At 42.9% G+C, this 15,728-nt stretch overlaps 1 protein-coding gene across 4 annotated transcripts in view; it reads left to right on the top strand.

Annotated features, from left to right (window-relative positions):
• Positions 1–14,546, top strand: part of ERAP1 (endoplasmic reticulum aminopeptidase 1) — a 74,464-nt gene extending 59,918 nt beyond the window's left edge. For all 4 annotated transcript variants that reach the window (XM_088444626.1, XM_088444628.1, XM_088444629.1 and 1 more), the window contains 9 exons: positions 446–603; positions 2,770–2,849; positions 4,721–4,904; positions 6,656–6,812; positions 6,898–7,082; positions 8,432–8,590; positions 11,408–11,548; positions 11,629–11,710; positions 14,029–14,546. In XM_088444626.1, the coding sequence (XP_088300752.1) occupies positions 446–603; positions 2,770–2,849; positions 4,721–4,904; positions 6,656–6,812; positions 6,898–7,082; positions 8,432–8,590; positions 11,408–11,548; positions 11,629–11,710; positions 14,029–14,175 (1,293 nt within the window). In that variant the 3' untranslated portion in view covers positions 14,176–14,546. The remainder of the gene's footprint in view (positions 1–445; positions 604–2,769; positions 2,850–4,720; positions 4,905–6,655; positions 6,813–6,897; positions 7,083–8,431; positions 8,591–11,407; positions 11,549–11,628; positions 11,711–14,028) is intronic.
• Positions 14,547–15,728: the final 1,182 nt, after the last annotated feature.

Here is a 15,728-nt window from a genome sequence, read left to right on the forward strand (position 1 = left end):
AATAACATTAAGCAATGATAATGATCAATGAGTGGTGCTGCTCTGCCATGTTACACATATATTTTTCATACATCTTACTAAACCTGAGCAGTCATTACACTAAAACTAATGAGGCGGTAGCATAGAGAGGTATTAAAAGATAAAAAAAAGAGCAAAAACCACAAAAGCTTTTAACCATACTAAAGATATACAGTCTACACAACACAAGTAACAAGATCATTCATAGAGCAGTGAGATTGTTAAAGTTCTTAGAGCTCCATTAAAGAGCAGGGACTGTTGTTCATAGCAGTACCTGTTCTTTGTGGATTTATTGATCTCTGAGTGCTTATATCATTGCCTATTTAATATAATATCTGAAGGAAACTGTTTTAACATACTGTGCGGCTCTATGTAAAATTATTGTTGCTATCTAAATAAGCAGTAATAATAATATTCCTCTTTACAGCACTGGACAAAGGGTAACATCATTGATGTGAAGTCTATGATGAACACATGGACTCTACAGAAAGGTTTCCCATTAATTACTGTAACAGTGAAAGGAAAGTATGTCCACATACAGCAAGAACATTATCAGAAGGGTGATAGAGACTCTGAATCAGCTGGGTAAGGTGTATACACAACTATTATTAGGGCTCATGTACATAAGACACTGCCAATAGATCTAATTAGTCCACATTGGGGGGAATTCAATTCAATGCGATGTTGAATAACTGTGGGAGGGAGCTCCCAAAGCTATTCAATTCAACGCGGTGTTTGGGCGGGCTAAGGATTTTTTCTCATACCCCCATGGGGATGCGAGGAGAAATCCGACAAAAGTGCCGGGCGCGCAGCTGTTTTCCTGCTTAGCGCAGCACTAGCAGCCATGGGCCCGGCACTTTAGTCAGAGAATGCCTGTTCTCGCACCTAAACACCCATGTGAAGTCGCAAGAACCAGTATTCTTCGACATAACAGCGCACTGAATTGAATAGCTCCGGCAGCTCCCTCCCGGCGCTATTCAATTTGCGTTGAATTGAATTCCCCCCATTGTGTCTGAATGTTTTATTGCGGTGATTTTCAGATCCTACAGCTGAATAAGACATACTCAGCCGTAACTATCATATCATATCGGTTTTACCATTATTATAAACTGAAATAGATGTGTCTGAGGGACTGGTGTAAAATTGCCTAAGGAAAAAGAAGTTCTGCACAAACAAAGAAAGTGGATGTCCTGAATGAAAGGTGTACGATGTACCCATTTGCTATTTCAGATTTTAACAAGAACACACTTAGCAAGAGCTAATCTGAAATGTATATATGGTGAGTTTAATAAGCAGCAAAACAAATTATGAGCCTGTGTAAGCTCAAACACGTGACCAAAATCCAAACAAAAAGAGATTTGCGCTAATGTTATATTAAGTATCACTATCTCTATTGGATATGGTAAAATGAACGATCAAGACGCCAATCGATTTAGTTAATAAATCAGTTTATAATATATATAAAAAAGATGCTCTTTGATAAAGCCTCCAATAAGGAAGTGAAACGCGTTAGTAAAACTTATGCTGCGACTGGATTACCATTTTGGAGTGACCGCTAACATCAAAATACTTTCTTCTCTATCGTTATCAACTGGAGATCCGCGGACTGGAGGGACTGCTCGCCCGTCTCTTTTGCTACTTGGGGCCGTCTTAAGCTGACTTAAAATACCTTTCCCCGTAGAACCGCCTGTTACTTCAGAAGTCCGGCTATGGCTGCAGCATCACAGCTTTCCAAGGCGACGCTCTTTACTGCAGGTCTGGAGACCAGGGAGTGGACTTTGTGTCCTCCTTATGGTCAATGTGATGAGGTCCCCATGTAGACAATTTATACATGTGCATAAACCTATTCAGCACGGATAGCCTAGAGGAGAATTTCTTAGGTCACACAATTTACAGGAACTATATCCAAGCGGTTTTCTATTATTAAATCTACTGCTAACAATAGGAGATGAATCTATATGAAGTTTTTTGTTTTAATGTTATTGCTGCTGTTGTTACATTTTTTATATATACAGAATATTATAAACTGATTTATTAACTAAATAGATTGGCGTCTTGATCGTTCATTCTACCATATCCAATAGAGATAGTGATACTGAATATAACATTAGCGCAAAACTCTTTTTGTTTGTATTTCAGATTTGACACATCTCTGCACTAGTTTACATTTTACTATTAATCACTCAAGAAATATCAGGTTGGGGCTGATCACTTACATGACTATTTTAGATAATTACCCTCTTTCTGAATTGCCCAATAACCCATTTATGATTTGGATGACCCCTCCCCTGGGATTTCTAGTGATACCTGAACTTGGGAGCCCGCAGGAGCCATATTGTAATATGAACTTGCAGCACCTAAAGCCGCAATCCATCCATTGTTCCTCAGCACTCCAGAACAGATGCGCATTGTTAAAGAAGCCTGGGCCGACTGAGTCCTCATGTGCTGACAGTATAATGGCGATACCAGTGACTCTTGGCGTCACATCACATAATGGTAACACACTTTGCAGCCTCTTTAATGTTCCTGGCATGACTTAAGATTTGGCAATACATCTAAAAGAATTAAACATTTAGACTGGATATATATATATATATATATATATATATATATATATATACACACTGGGATGCTTCCTATGTCCAGAACATAGAATGAATATATAGTACTTTGATTGGAATAGATCTTCTGATTTTTTTATTTTAATTTATTTTTTGTTTATCTAACCACATTTATATTTTATTATTTTAGGTTGTTGTGGCATGTTCCATTGACATACATCACTAGTAAATCCAACACCATTCAAAGGTTTTTGCTCAAAACAAAGAAAGGTATGTTCTCGTCATTGGGATGTTATGTTATTGTTTAAAAAATATAAAGTGTTTAAACAAATGGCTCAAATACCATTTACTGATCTAATATACTTACCTGGTTAGAGTCTTCTAAGGCACGTGCACCCTCGTATGTCCATCACCTCCTTCTCTCTGTATACGTGCACAGTTATACACTCTAATATGACGTGTTTTGACTTGGCTACTGAGTCATAGCTGCCTATCGTTGACCTATATGGATTGGATTGAGGGCTTGTCTTACCGGCTAGTAGTTATAGCTCAGGACCTGGATCAGCTGATTACAGATGGAAATGTGGAAAGGGGCCGGAGAAGGTGAGGCCCAGACCTACAGTAGCCTGACTATTGCTGGTGACCTACTGGGAACAATATCAGACATTACACACGCTCACATAGGCTTTTTGCCTATTCGTGTAAAGAATTTAACTGTATGTGCCTAAACCTGTATGCAATTCAGTTAAATATTTTACTTCCACTGCTAGATTTGTAAAATGTGTAGACTATAGTTTCCTGTATTCCCTGTTATTGGATGTAGAGCACCTTGCTCATGACTGAGGCTTTACAGGGAATGTAAGATTTCAAGGGTTGTCCATTTGGGGTTCTTGATACATTATTGTTAAATCATCTGTGGGGCGTGGCAATGGGCAGTATGGATAGGATTAAACTACCGCTATCGACTGAAGGTTTTGTTGATATAGGGAGCAGTACTTCAAAAGAAAATAATGCAAACAGTACATATTAATCCCCCCTTCCCCGCTGCCTAAACCTAAGTCCCCCAGGGGGTGCCTAACCCTAAGTCCCCCCCGGGGGTGCCTGACCCTAACCCTCCCACTTCCTAGCTTAACCCTAACCTCCCGGGGGGTGCCTAACCCTAAGTCTCCCCCGGGAGCCCTAAACCTAACCCTCCCCCCCTGTGGCTGTCTGCTGCGGCGCCCGGCATCCGCTCGATCGGGATGCCGGGCGCCGGTCTCCCGACATCGGGCAAATTACAGGAGTCTACATTTAGACGCCTGTGATTCAGCCCTAGTCGGGATGAAGCAGTCTGGAAGCCGGCGGTCGGTATTTAGACCGTTGGCGGGATAGAGGATTCGGGAAGGCGGCGGTCGGGATTGCGGCCGCCGGCTTCCTAAACGTATCCCTATATTACCTGCTGAGAGTGCTGATGGCATGCTTCTGTCTGCTTTCATATAGCGGAGTAAAGTGCATTTTGAGCACCAGTAAGGTCCAGTTTATGTTATGTACTCTGATATTGTATTTTTAGATTTAATGTTATGTTTACTCCATAACCCCTCCCCCCTCCCGCCCCCCTGATCTCTGTCACCCCCCTGTTCTCTAACATCATTATTGGGTAATTTAAAACACTGGGATATATCAAATAAAATTGCTATTGTGTATGTAGTTATTTTCTTACATGGTATTTTACATAAAAATGTGTGAATAGTTATTCTTTTAATGTAAGGCAAAGTTAAGTGGCGAAACCTTCCTTAATAAGAATCTGCTTTTGTCCTCCATGTAGCAAAAGGAAGGGACGACCCCAGAATCTCCACTTTCACATGAGGCCCGACGTTGCACTCAGGGGTCTATTTACTAAGCCTTGAATGGAGATAAAGTACCAACCAACCAGCTCCTGTAATTTTTCAAACACAGGCTGTGACATGGCAGTTAGGAGCTGATTGGCTGGTACTTTGTCTCCATCCAAGGCTTTGTAAATAGACCTCTCAATTCTATGGTGCACAAAGTTTTGTTTTCTGGGCAGGTTGATTTGTGGTCGCAGCAGTGTCCAACTCCAAATCTGCCCCATAGACGTCTGCAAATTCTGTGCTTTCATGGTATTTGTAATACTTGTGCTCTAGATGTGCTGGTCCTGGCAGAGGAGGTTGAGTGGATAAAGTTCAATGTGGGAATGAATGGCTACTACATTGTACATTATGAGGGCGATGGCTGGGATGCGCTGATACAACTCCTGAAAGAGGATCACACGGCTATTAGCAGCAATGACCGGGCCAGTCTCATTAATAATGCATTTCAGCTTGTCAGGTAAGAGACTAAAATATTATTATAATTTATTTATATGGCGCCACAAGTGTTCCGCAGCGCCTTACAAAGTACTTAAACAAATAGATTGATTTACAGTGACTTACAGTACAGTACAATACAATACAGGACATGGATAATATACATTGCTACATTCACGACCATAACACCCAGATAAGCAACAATACAAAGCAACCAAGTGTTAGGTGCCCTGGTAGAGAGTAAGAAGTAGATGAAGGTAGAGTAAGAAGATGCACAAGAGGGTAGAGGGCCCTGCACATAGGAGCTTACATTCTAAGGGGGAAGGACAGACAAACAGGAGTGACACAGATGGGGTAGGCAGGGAGGAAGGAGTATGTAGCAGCAAGTTAGGATGAGAGCTGGAAGGCTTTGATGAAATAGTGGGTCTTGAGAGCCCATTTGAAGGATTGTAAAGAGGAGGAGAGTCTGATAGGGAGAGGGAGAGAGTTCCAAAGGTGGGGAGCAGCACGGGCAAAATCTTGGAGGTGGGAGTGGGAGGAAGTAATCAATTGGCATGAGAGGCGGTGTACATTTGTTGAACGAAGAGGGCGGACAGGAGAGTGAAGGGAGATGAGATCAGAGATGTAAATGGGAGAGGAATGGCTGAGGGCTTTGTAAACGAGTGTGAGAACCTTAAATTGGGTTCTAAAAGGGAAGGGGAGCCAGTGGCAATATGTACAATATTTTATGTTAACTATTATAGACTCATTGACACCAGAAGAGGACAATCCTCATCTAACCTTTAACTTGAAGCAGAATCCTCTCCTGTAAAGTAATCTCTCCTCATCTATAGCACTTTATCCTGTGGTCACTTACTACCATGCAGTCCAGCTGCCCTTACCACACTAGGTGCAAGTGGTCTGTTATTGTATTGCATTGTATGTACAATAATACTGTACTAATAAAGATCATTAGGTTTAATTGTTAGCATACAGAAAGCTTTATTGCAATTATTATTTGAAATGTGTTCAATAGACAACATATTCTAGCACCAATGTACCAATATTTACTAATGGAAATATATCCAAATCACATCTCGATCCAGCCATGCCACACCAATTACACTATGTAGTCACATTCATTTTTTTGAGACCACACCCCTTTTTGCCCCCAACAAGTAATGGTGCATACACACGGTCCGATTTGCCAGATGAATGATTTAATGATTTCATGAACGATTGAACGATTTCTGACAGTATTAAAATGAATGAAATCGTTAAAATCTGACTGCAAACACATCAGATTTCAGATATCGTTATCTGACATGCAGGAACGCGCATCGTTCATCGATGCATGCACCATATGTCAAAGATATGAACGATTGAACGATTTTAATAATCGTTATCGTTCATATATGAAACAAAATCTGACCGTGTGTATGCAGCATAAGGCTTATCCTACAAGAATGAAAAGTCCTTAGAGGTATGTACAATGGTGTACCTATCATTGGTGCAGGGGGAGCTCCACACCACACCCTGTACTGACTGATTGGCCACCGTGTCTGCCTCTGCGGCTCCCCCTATACTCATTGGCGGCAACATCTTTCTAATAATCTATTTGGTAAGATGGCTTTGCACTGATGCAGTAAAGACTTTGGCATTGTGTGCAGCCTTTAAAACGCCCTTGGGCATACTGTATATAACCTGTTACCCCTCTCTAGCATTATCTGAGACCCCCCACCCCCTCTTCCTACCATAATATATGTTATGATGCAATTGCTCCCCCCTCCCCAGCATTGGACGTCTACCAATTGACAAAGCTCTCAGTTTAACAACATACTTGAACAAGGAGGATAAGATTATGCCGGTGTTCCAAGGAATGGATGAGCTGATTCCTATATATAAGCTAATGGAAAAGAGAGACATGAAGGAGATTGAAGATCAAATGAAGGTGATCACAGTGATTACAGTATGTGCATTGAATAATCTGATGTGTGTGATGCAGTTACTGAGTTACATTTCATTCTTTGCCGTAGGCGTATATTTTAAACCTTTTCCGCAATCTCATTGATGCACAGTCATGGACTGATGACGGCACAGTATCTGAGAGGATGCTACGCAGCTCCCTGCTTCTTTTTGCATGTTTCCGCAAATACCAGCCATGTGTAGAGAAGGCTGAGGAGTATCTGAAGAAATGGCAGGAGTCCAATGGTACCATGAGGTCTGTCCAATCACTTACACAGTTTTATAGTAACATTTGTCTCTTCGCACAGATAGGCAGGTTTACCAGTGTGATAGACCAGGGCTGTAACAGGGCTTTTGTGTTCCCTGTGCTGGTCACGCCCCCCTGTGAGCATGACGTCATGCTGTGGGTGCTGGCCGGCAGCCAGGTAATTTCGGGGGCTGTAAGAGCTTCAGTGTGCCTGCCTGGAGCGTCCACAGGCACTGAAGCAGCGATTCCGGCTGCGGGACCCTGCCAGCCACTTTGTGTGGCAGCAACTCTTTCACACCCCTAATTACAGCACTGTGATAGAAAACGCCGAATATGGCCAGTAGCGGTAATATAGAGTCTGAGTCGGGAGCAAAATAATAAAAAAAAGGGAAGTCACTTTGCACTTTGGCAAAACCATGTTGCACTGCAGGTGGGGGAGATTTAAAATGTGAAGCAGAATTAGATTTGAGTTTGGACAAACCCCTCCCAAATCTAAGCTGCGGTGTACCAATAAAGCTGTCCAGTCAGGGGCGTATTTATAATGGGTGCAGGATGTGCGGTGCATACGGGCCCCTCCGAAGTCCCTCGTCAGCTGTAGCGATGCACAAAACACCTGGAAAATGGCCGCCGTGGCCAATTTCCCAGCGTTTTGCGCATTAGACTCTGTGCCCAGAGTTTACTGCTATGGTGACGCGGTCGGCAGCCGGGAAGAGAGGAGGGGGCCCCGGACAGGGAATGCACACTGGCCCCCTCCTTTCTTAATAATAAGCCTCTGTGTCCAGTATTTGTGAGCTACATGCAAAAGCAGCCAGTATTTATCCTACAGGCAAAAAAAAAAAAATATTGTTCCCCTTGCATTGCTACATGGTTTGTCCAGGTGCAATTTACTTGTCTGTTTGTGCATTTGGAGCAAAGAGAAAACAATCGGCCCCATATTTTTGGAGAATAGTGCAAGTGCTGCTAAGTACTGTAACCTCTGTCACAATGTCTATAAACAGCGATGCCCTGCTCTTCCCTGTATAATAAAATCAGTGGTACTAACTTTGCTTATCCCCTCACTAAGTAAATTATACTCCAAAAACTTTTGACGATAAGATTGCATTGGTGTTCCTTACTCCCTCTTACTACCAGCATAAATCCCATAAGGCTATGTTGTATGAGGTACCAGTGATCCTCACATTCTAAACTGTGTAATTATAATGAAAATACCATTCCTACTTCCAAGTCTCATTCCCTTCATCCTTGTACCTGACTCTATAACCATATTACAGCATCACAGATCTATATTTTCATGCTACGAATGCCTGCATTATTATGTTTATTATTCTGTTCCGTCACCTCTGTTATGTTGTTGCTAGTTTGCCACGTGATGTGGTCATGGCTGTCTACTCTGTGGGAGTGCAAACACCTGAAGGATGGGACTATTTGTTTGAAAAATATAAGACAGCTGCAACCGGTGAAATGCATCTGATTGAATACGCTTTGACTATAACTCAGAATAAAGACAAGCTGCAATGGTAAAGATTTATTTTTATGTGTAATAGTCATGAATTAATTTTGATTTGAAGCCTAAACCAGGTGTATCATAGCACAGTAAGACTTTTAATGACAGTAGGAGTTTTCAAGAAGGTGCTAGGAGACAATCTAACCCACACAAAGGCATTTATCTGGATTTGTGTGGTTTCAGTCTCTCTTCCCAAGATGTCGCTTGCTCCTATGGTAAATTAAATCTCCCATAGCTTTTATCAGGATCCGGCCTGGGATCGGCCTTTACTCACCACTGGACTGGTGTCTTTAGGCTCAGAGGCGTTCAGACGTCAGTGGCAGCGGTGGGTTATGGCTGGTCCGGTAGGACTTTCATGTGTGCGTTCTGACCCCTGTGTTATCAGGCATGGGCGCAGCCACATTGGTTCATATCACCTGATCAGTCTCCTCCAATGGCAGTCCGGCAGTCTCCCAGCTGATCCCATGATCCAATGACCAGCTGCCTGAGGGTATTTAGGACCGACTCCTGCAACAGGAAGTTGCCTGATCAACAATTGTCACTCCTAGTGTGCTAGTAGAGTCTTGTTCCAGGATCCCTTGGTTCTCTCGTTTGTTTCCAGTGTTTCCTCGAGCAACAGTGCGACCAACATCTCTGCCTGTGTACAATTACCAGTGTCTACCGGAGCAGCAGTGCGACTAATATCTTTTGCCTGAGTGCTTCACCTCCAGCGACAGTGCTATTACTACTCTGCCAGTGTGCACTGTTTGTGCCATTCCATGGTGCAAAGGTGCATCAGCACTTCACTCCCTGTATATCCCTTTTGTGCCATCCCGCGGTGCAAAAGTGCGTCCACACACCACTCATTGTGTATCTCCCAAGTGCCACTTCCAAGTACCTCTCAAGTGCCATTTGGTTGTGCTAAAGTGCGTCAGCACGCCACTCCTTGTGTATTCCTTGTATGCCATCCTGCAGTGCAAAAGTGCGTCCACACGCCACTCATTGTGTATCTCCCAAGTGCCACTTCCAAGTACCTCTCAAGTGCCATCCGGTTGTGCTAAAGTGCGTCAGTACACTACTTCTGAGGTACTCCTCAAGTACAAACCTCTGGTGAAACCCCTTGTGCAACAGTGCTTTTGTTAGGCACTTTCACCTGGCCTTTGATATCTCGAGTCTCTATTCCCACGTATCTTGGATCCGCGACCTGCCTGCAGGGTGCAGCTAAGCCCATATCCCGCTTGGAGGGGTCACTGGCGAACACCTCCCTGCAGGTTAGATTCCGCACCATTGACCAGGTCTTGCCAACGTCCAAGATCTGTGGATGAGGAGTTCTTATATCCAGGCCTCTCACCCCGAATTCTTCCAAACCCAAGACCACAACCCCTCAGTAGGGGATTCCTCTTCGGCAAACCTGACAACTTTGATGTTAGTACAGTGTTTGAGGTTTACACTGGCAGTGAGACTTTAAAATTACTTGAAGGTTACTCTTAAAATAATAATAATTTCATAAAATATACCAACATTGACCGTAATTATTAGAAACAGTTATTAACAACAAACATTAATAATCAATATAAACACACCGTTTTATTTTGAGGACCATACTTATTTAATGTATGCAGAGCTGTAACCAAATAAATAATTAGTCCTTGAGCCAATATTATTAAATACAATGAATGAGATGACAGCAGTATGATCCTACATTGCCACCCAGTCATCCACAGTGTTTTAGGGAGGAGTGTCAGAAACAAGTGGTCACTGACTGCTCATACTGGTGTAGTTTGGCCTAAAGCTGGCCACCCACTAGACCAACTTACATCCAACCAGCCAACTAGTTGATTGGTTGGAATGAAAATCTGGTAAGGTATGAAAGCAAATGACAATCAGCAATTTGCTCCCAAATGCCGGAAAATGGACAAAAACTGTTATTTGAACAAATTGTTTAGATCAAACATTTGAACAAACTTGTCTGAACAACCATTTTCATCTGTTTTCTGGCATTTAGAAGCAAATTGCTGATCATCATTTACTCCCATACGTTACCAGATTTTCATTTCAACCAGCCAACTAGTTGGATGGTTGGATGAAAGTTGGTCTAGTGTGTGGCCAGCTTAACTGACCACTCACCAGCTGTAAGGGGGAGATTAAATTAACCTTGAAAACTGCAGGTAATTACACATGCGGTGCGAGCAAAGGTGTGTGTGAGATTTTCTTCATGGATATACCACGTTTTAGTAGCACAGAAAGCTCTGTAACCTCACAGCTAATTTCCCCTGTGTCACCTGCACATCAAAGTGATATCATTTGTAGGATGGAATCAAAACCATAACCAGGCTCCATCTCCTCCACCTGGACCTGCTTTTTCTTCTTGGTGTAACTTGTACATGGGCAACTATACACTATTAAAGCCTACTGCCAGTCTTCTTAGCCAATCCATGCAGAATCTCTTATCAGTGCACAAGATGGTCATTGAGCTTTTACTTTCCATGTACTCATGCAGCCAGAGCTAGGCCACTGAGTCTGGGCTGATCAATCTTATATCCAGTCCTCCCACCCTGACTGATTTCCAGGGCGTTATAGCTTGTGGCCTGAAGGAACGTCCCAATGCGATAATAACCTTAACAAAAGCAAAAGATCCTTATCTGCCATGTAAGTAAATGAAGTCTGTACATGGATGCAGGTAACAATATCAGTTGTGTGTCCAGAATCTTCCCATTTTATATAACAAAATCTGTTAACTGGTCAGTGTTGTAGGTTTTGGGGGGGTGTGTGTGTGTGTGTGTGTGTGTGTGTGTGTGTGTGTGTGTGTACGTACACATATACATATGCATGTCTTATGTTTTTCTTTTAGGCTAATGGAAGAGAGTTTGAAAGGAGACCTTGTAAAAACTCAGGAACTTTCACATATTGTCGTCTCCGTGAGCAGGAACCAAGTTGGTCATATTCTGGCCTGGGAATTTCTAAAGAATAACTGGGATCGCCTTGTTGAAAAGTATGATCCCTATATTAGTAATGTAGACCTAAGGCTTCCAATACTCCTGCCCATGTTATTCAATTATGTTTCTGTTCTAGGTTTGACCTGGGATCCCGCTCACTTGGGTATATGGTTGTCGGAGTTACAAAACTGTTTTCTACGAGGGAGTGGCTGGAAGAGGTACCTAGATATTCTGTTATTCTCCCATCTTCTCGTTGTCACACCAAATTATTCCTACTTCACCCTCAGCAAATTACATTGTGATCTGGTTGCATGATTGTGACTATGGTCAGATGACTTGTCTGTTGTTGGTCTTTATCTCCCTTTCATGATGTGCCCAGTTTAAAAGTAGATGGGTGTACTACAACCTGTAGCCAATAGGATCATTTGAACAATTACCATAGTATTTTGATAGATGAGTGTGATAAACTTGTGGGGGGCAGATAAATGTTATGTGCTTATGTTAGAGGGTGCAGGGGTCTATGTGTTAGTCAGCATAATGATGCTGGAAGAGGATGAAGCATATTTGACTCCAGACATTTTTAAGGGTAGGTTTTATTATGCAAACCTACGTACTCAGATGACCGACGTTCACTCAGAGTGATCCAATGCTGCGTCTTCGGATGGAGCAGCAAATCACAGAGGACGTCTCCTAAGCATTAGCATATTAGTGCACAGCTGCTGAGTACAAAGTCGCAGAGCCTGTGCAATAGCGTACAACTCAGAAATAGGCCTTCAGTCTTCTACAAACCTGAAAACATTATAATTGTGTGGATACTGCAAAAAGTTACAGATTTTGATGTTGCAATGTGACTAGCGCAAATATGGAAAAATGGGCTCAGCACAGGAGTAAGAAAAACCTCATTAGCAAAACTGTTTAAAAGGTACTGTACTAAGGTGCTTCTCACTGAGGTTACAGTAGTGCTCAAAAGTCTTTTGACAAAGTTTTCTTTAAAATATTTATTGTTCCTCACTGTCACCAAATGTCAATCATTTTATAAACTTCGTACAAAATCACAAAATTTTTTGATTTTGACACATTGGGCTCGATTCAATTCAACGCAAATTGAATAGCGCCGGGAATGATCTCCCACAGCTATTCAATTCTCTGCGTTGTTAGGTCGGGGAATGCCCGTTCTCCCGCCCCTCGCGCCTTAAACAGGGTGTTTAGTCACGAGAACGGGCATTCTCCGACTAAATTTCCTGGCGCAATGCTGTTTCCGCCGCGCTAAGGGCAGAAAACAGCATACTGCCTGTACTTTCGTTGGATTTCTGCTCGCACCCCAGGAGGGATGCAAGAAGAAATCCTTAGTCGGGCTTAGCAGCGCGCTGAATTGAATAGCTCCAGGAGCTCATTCCCTTGCTATTTAATTCACGTTAAATTTACTTGAGCCCTTTGTGTATATGATAATAAAAAATATACAATATCCTGAGGCTCATAAGCTTTGACAGAACCTTTCATTAAATTCATAGCCTGCAACAAAATAACAACACAAAATGGGATATTTCAAGACAACAACACTAAGGGTTCTATTTACGAAGCCTTGGATGGAGATAAAGTAGACGGAGATAAAGTACCAGCTAATCAGCTCCTAACTGTCATTTTTCATACACAGCCTGTGACATGGAAGTTAGGAGCTGATTGGCTGGGACTTTATCTCCATTCATTTTATCTCCATCCAAGGCTTAGTAAATAGATTCCTAATACTTTGTTGCAAAACTGTTTGCTGAGGCTATGGCCTGACATCATCAGGGCATAGATTCAACAAGATTGAGTAGACATTCCTAAGGACTATTTGTCCATTGCCTTAGTAAAGCATGGAAAAAGTGTCCTTACATGCCTGTCTAGCTCTTCTCACAAGTGCTCAATGGGATTCAGGGCCTAATTCAGACCCGCTCGCAAGCAGGTCGATGTTGACCAAGTGTGCATGCGCACGACGGAGGCGGCTCCGTCGTGCGCATGCGCGAGACCCTCTCCAAGCGCCGGCTCATTACGTGGCGCCGATGGAGTCATTGACCCGACATTAGTGCTGGGTCTGGCTGTCAGTATGAAAGGGGTCACACCCGGGATCGACGTATGCACAAACCTGGGGCACACACGGACCGCAATTAGCAATGTGTAAGGGGTATTAGGAGCACAGTGCTGTCGGAAAACTCTGGTCCTTTATCTATTGAATGCTGTTCATCGCTTTCTACTTGTCTCTATTCTCCTCCCCACATCATGATACCACCCGTGTCCCATGCAACGCTGTCCACACTCGTTAGAGCACTAATGACTGAGCATATATGACTGCCCTCTACAAGATCTGTGCACTCCCGTCCTATCCTCTCCGCAGCTGTGATCATTCCAGTGATATTATTCCCTACAGGCTGTCCTCTCTAGGTGTATGAAAGAACAACAAAATACATAACTTCTCTTTGCACCAAATGTATTTTTAAGCACTTAGTTTGTCAGCTTCTCTTGTGGTTTTACAAATACTCACTTTTGTTTTTTTCAGGTGACAGAATTTTTTGATTTGTTGAAGGAAAATGGTTCTCAACTTCGGAGTGTTCAACAAGCAAAAGAGACTATAGAAGAGAACATTAAATGGATGGATAAAAACTTTGATCTTGTTAAGACTTGGCTGGAGAATAATAGTCTATAGAGATACTTTTTTACATTGCTTGAACTTGTGAATATAGGTATGAATTGAGGAGAAAATTGGCATTAAGATTAGTCAAATCGTTTGCAAAGACAATCAGTGTGGTTGCAAACTCTCGCGAGATCTGGCCACTGAGTACCAACATGTGGGAGTACCAAATATCCTGGTATTAAAGGGTTAGATCCTACAGCACTTACTTTGGGTGATGTGAGATATCTGTCATTGCTAGGAGTCGGTTCATAGATACAGCCCCTGTAGCAATCTATACTTAATTTTGTTATTGCGACGGACTAATTTAGCCTTGTACAGACCTTGTACAGTGAAAACATTGATGGTAACAATCTTATTAAAAATGAATGTAATTGAAAATGCCTGAGAACTACCTTAGCAGCTTCCTGTCTCCTGCTTATTGGCCAGAGGCCTCCAGTGTGTGGTGAGTGGGTTACAGAGCAGACACACAGTGGAGTGTTTATACTGGATACAAATTTTATGTTGCATATTTGTATTCCATAAGGTTGGTCTTCTTTATTTATTGCCTAAAAACAATCCAGACATGGCTGCCCAGTACTCATTCCAGTACTCCACCATACGTTAATCCTACCTGTAACACGTCCAAACACTGAAGACATGGATGAAGTTGAACACAACATTGATACAAAATGAAGATAACAGTTAAACACTATCAATGACCAAACATTATTTAATTTTTCCTGAACTTAACATGAACCTACCATTATTACCTACAGTACTTGCCAACATATCAGCTGCACTTCAACTGCAAGGAAGTCTGACTCATGCCCTTGGGTGTTTATCTCTGAACACAATAAGAGGCTACATAAATGGGCGGAAGAGTGGAATACATACTTTCTGCACTTCGTACAACTAATTACACCACTACCTGTCCTGTATTTTTTCGGCCTCAGCGATGATTAACTACATAATGAACATGGCAATTAAGCACTAGACATTAACCCAGTGGTCACCACCAATACCATCAGTGACTCCTAACATGGTGATAGCCTTGCTTAAGGTGCCAGTTAGGGTGTAGTATGTAATACCGTCGGCCGCACGTTCAAATCCCGGCAGCGGAAGCTCGGCAGGGGTGAAGATCCCGATCACTAATAAGGTAAGTATAACTAATCCTATTTTCCCCCCTAACCCTCCCTTAGGGGCGCCTAACCCTAACCTCCCCCCCAAGTGCCTAACCCCTCTTTAAGTGCCTAAACCTAACCCCCCCGTTCCCCCAGCCTTAACCTAAGTCTCCCAGAGGGGTGCCTAACCCTGACCTCCACCCGGGGGGGCCTAACCCTAACCCCCATTCCCTAATCCTAAATCTAACCCTTCCGATGGGTGTGCCTAGCCCTAAGTCCCCCCGGGAGCCCTAAAACCTAGCCCCCCCCGCCCGCAATTGTCCGCACCTGGCTTACCTTTGTTCGGAATGCCAAGCGTCGGGCTCCTGGCGTAGGTCTAATGACAGGCGTCGGGTTTTCTACGCCTGTCATTAGTACCTTGCCGGGGTTTGACAGTCGGAAAGACGGCGGTCGGCATTTAGACCG

This window comes from Taudactylus pleione, unplaced genomic scaffold, assembly GCF_031769625.1.
Source record: "Taudactylus pleione unplaced genomic scaffold, aTauple2 ptg000370l, whole genome shotgun sequence".
NCBI lineage: Eukaryota > Metazoa > Chordata > Amphibia > Anura > Myobatrachidae > Taudactylus > Taudactylus pleione.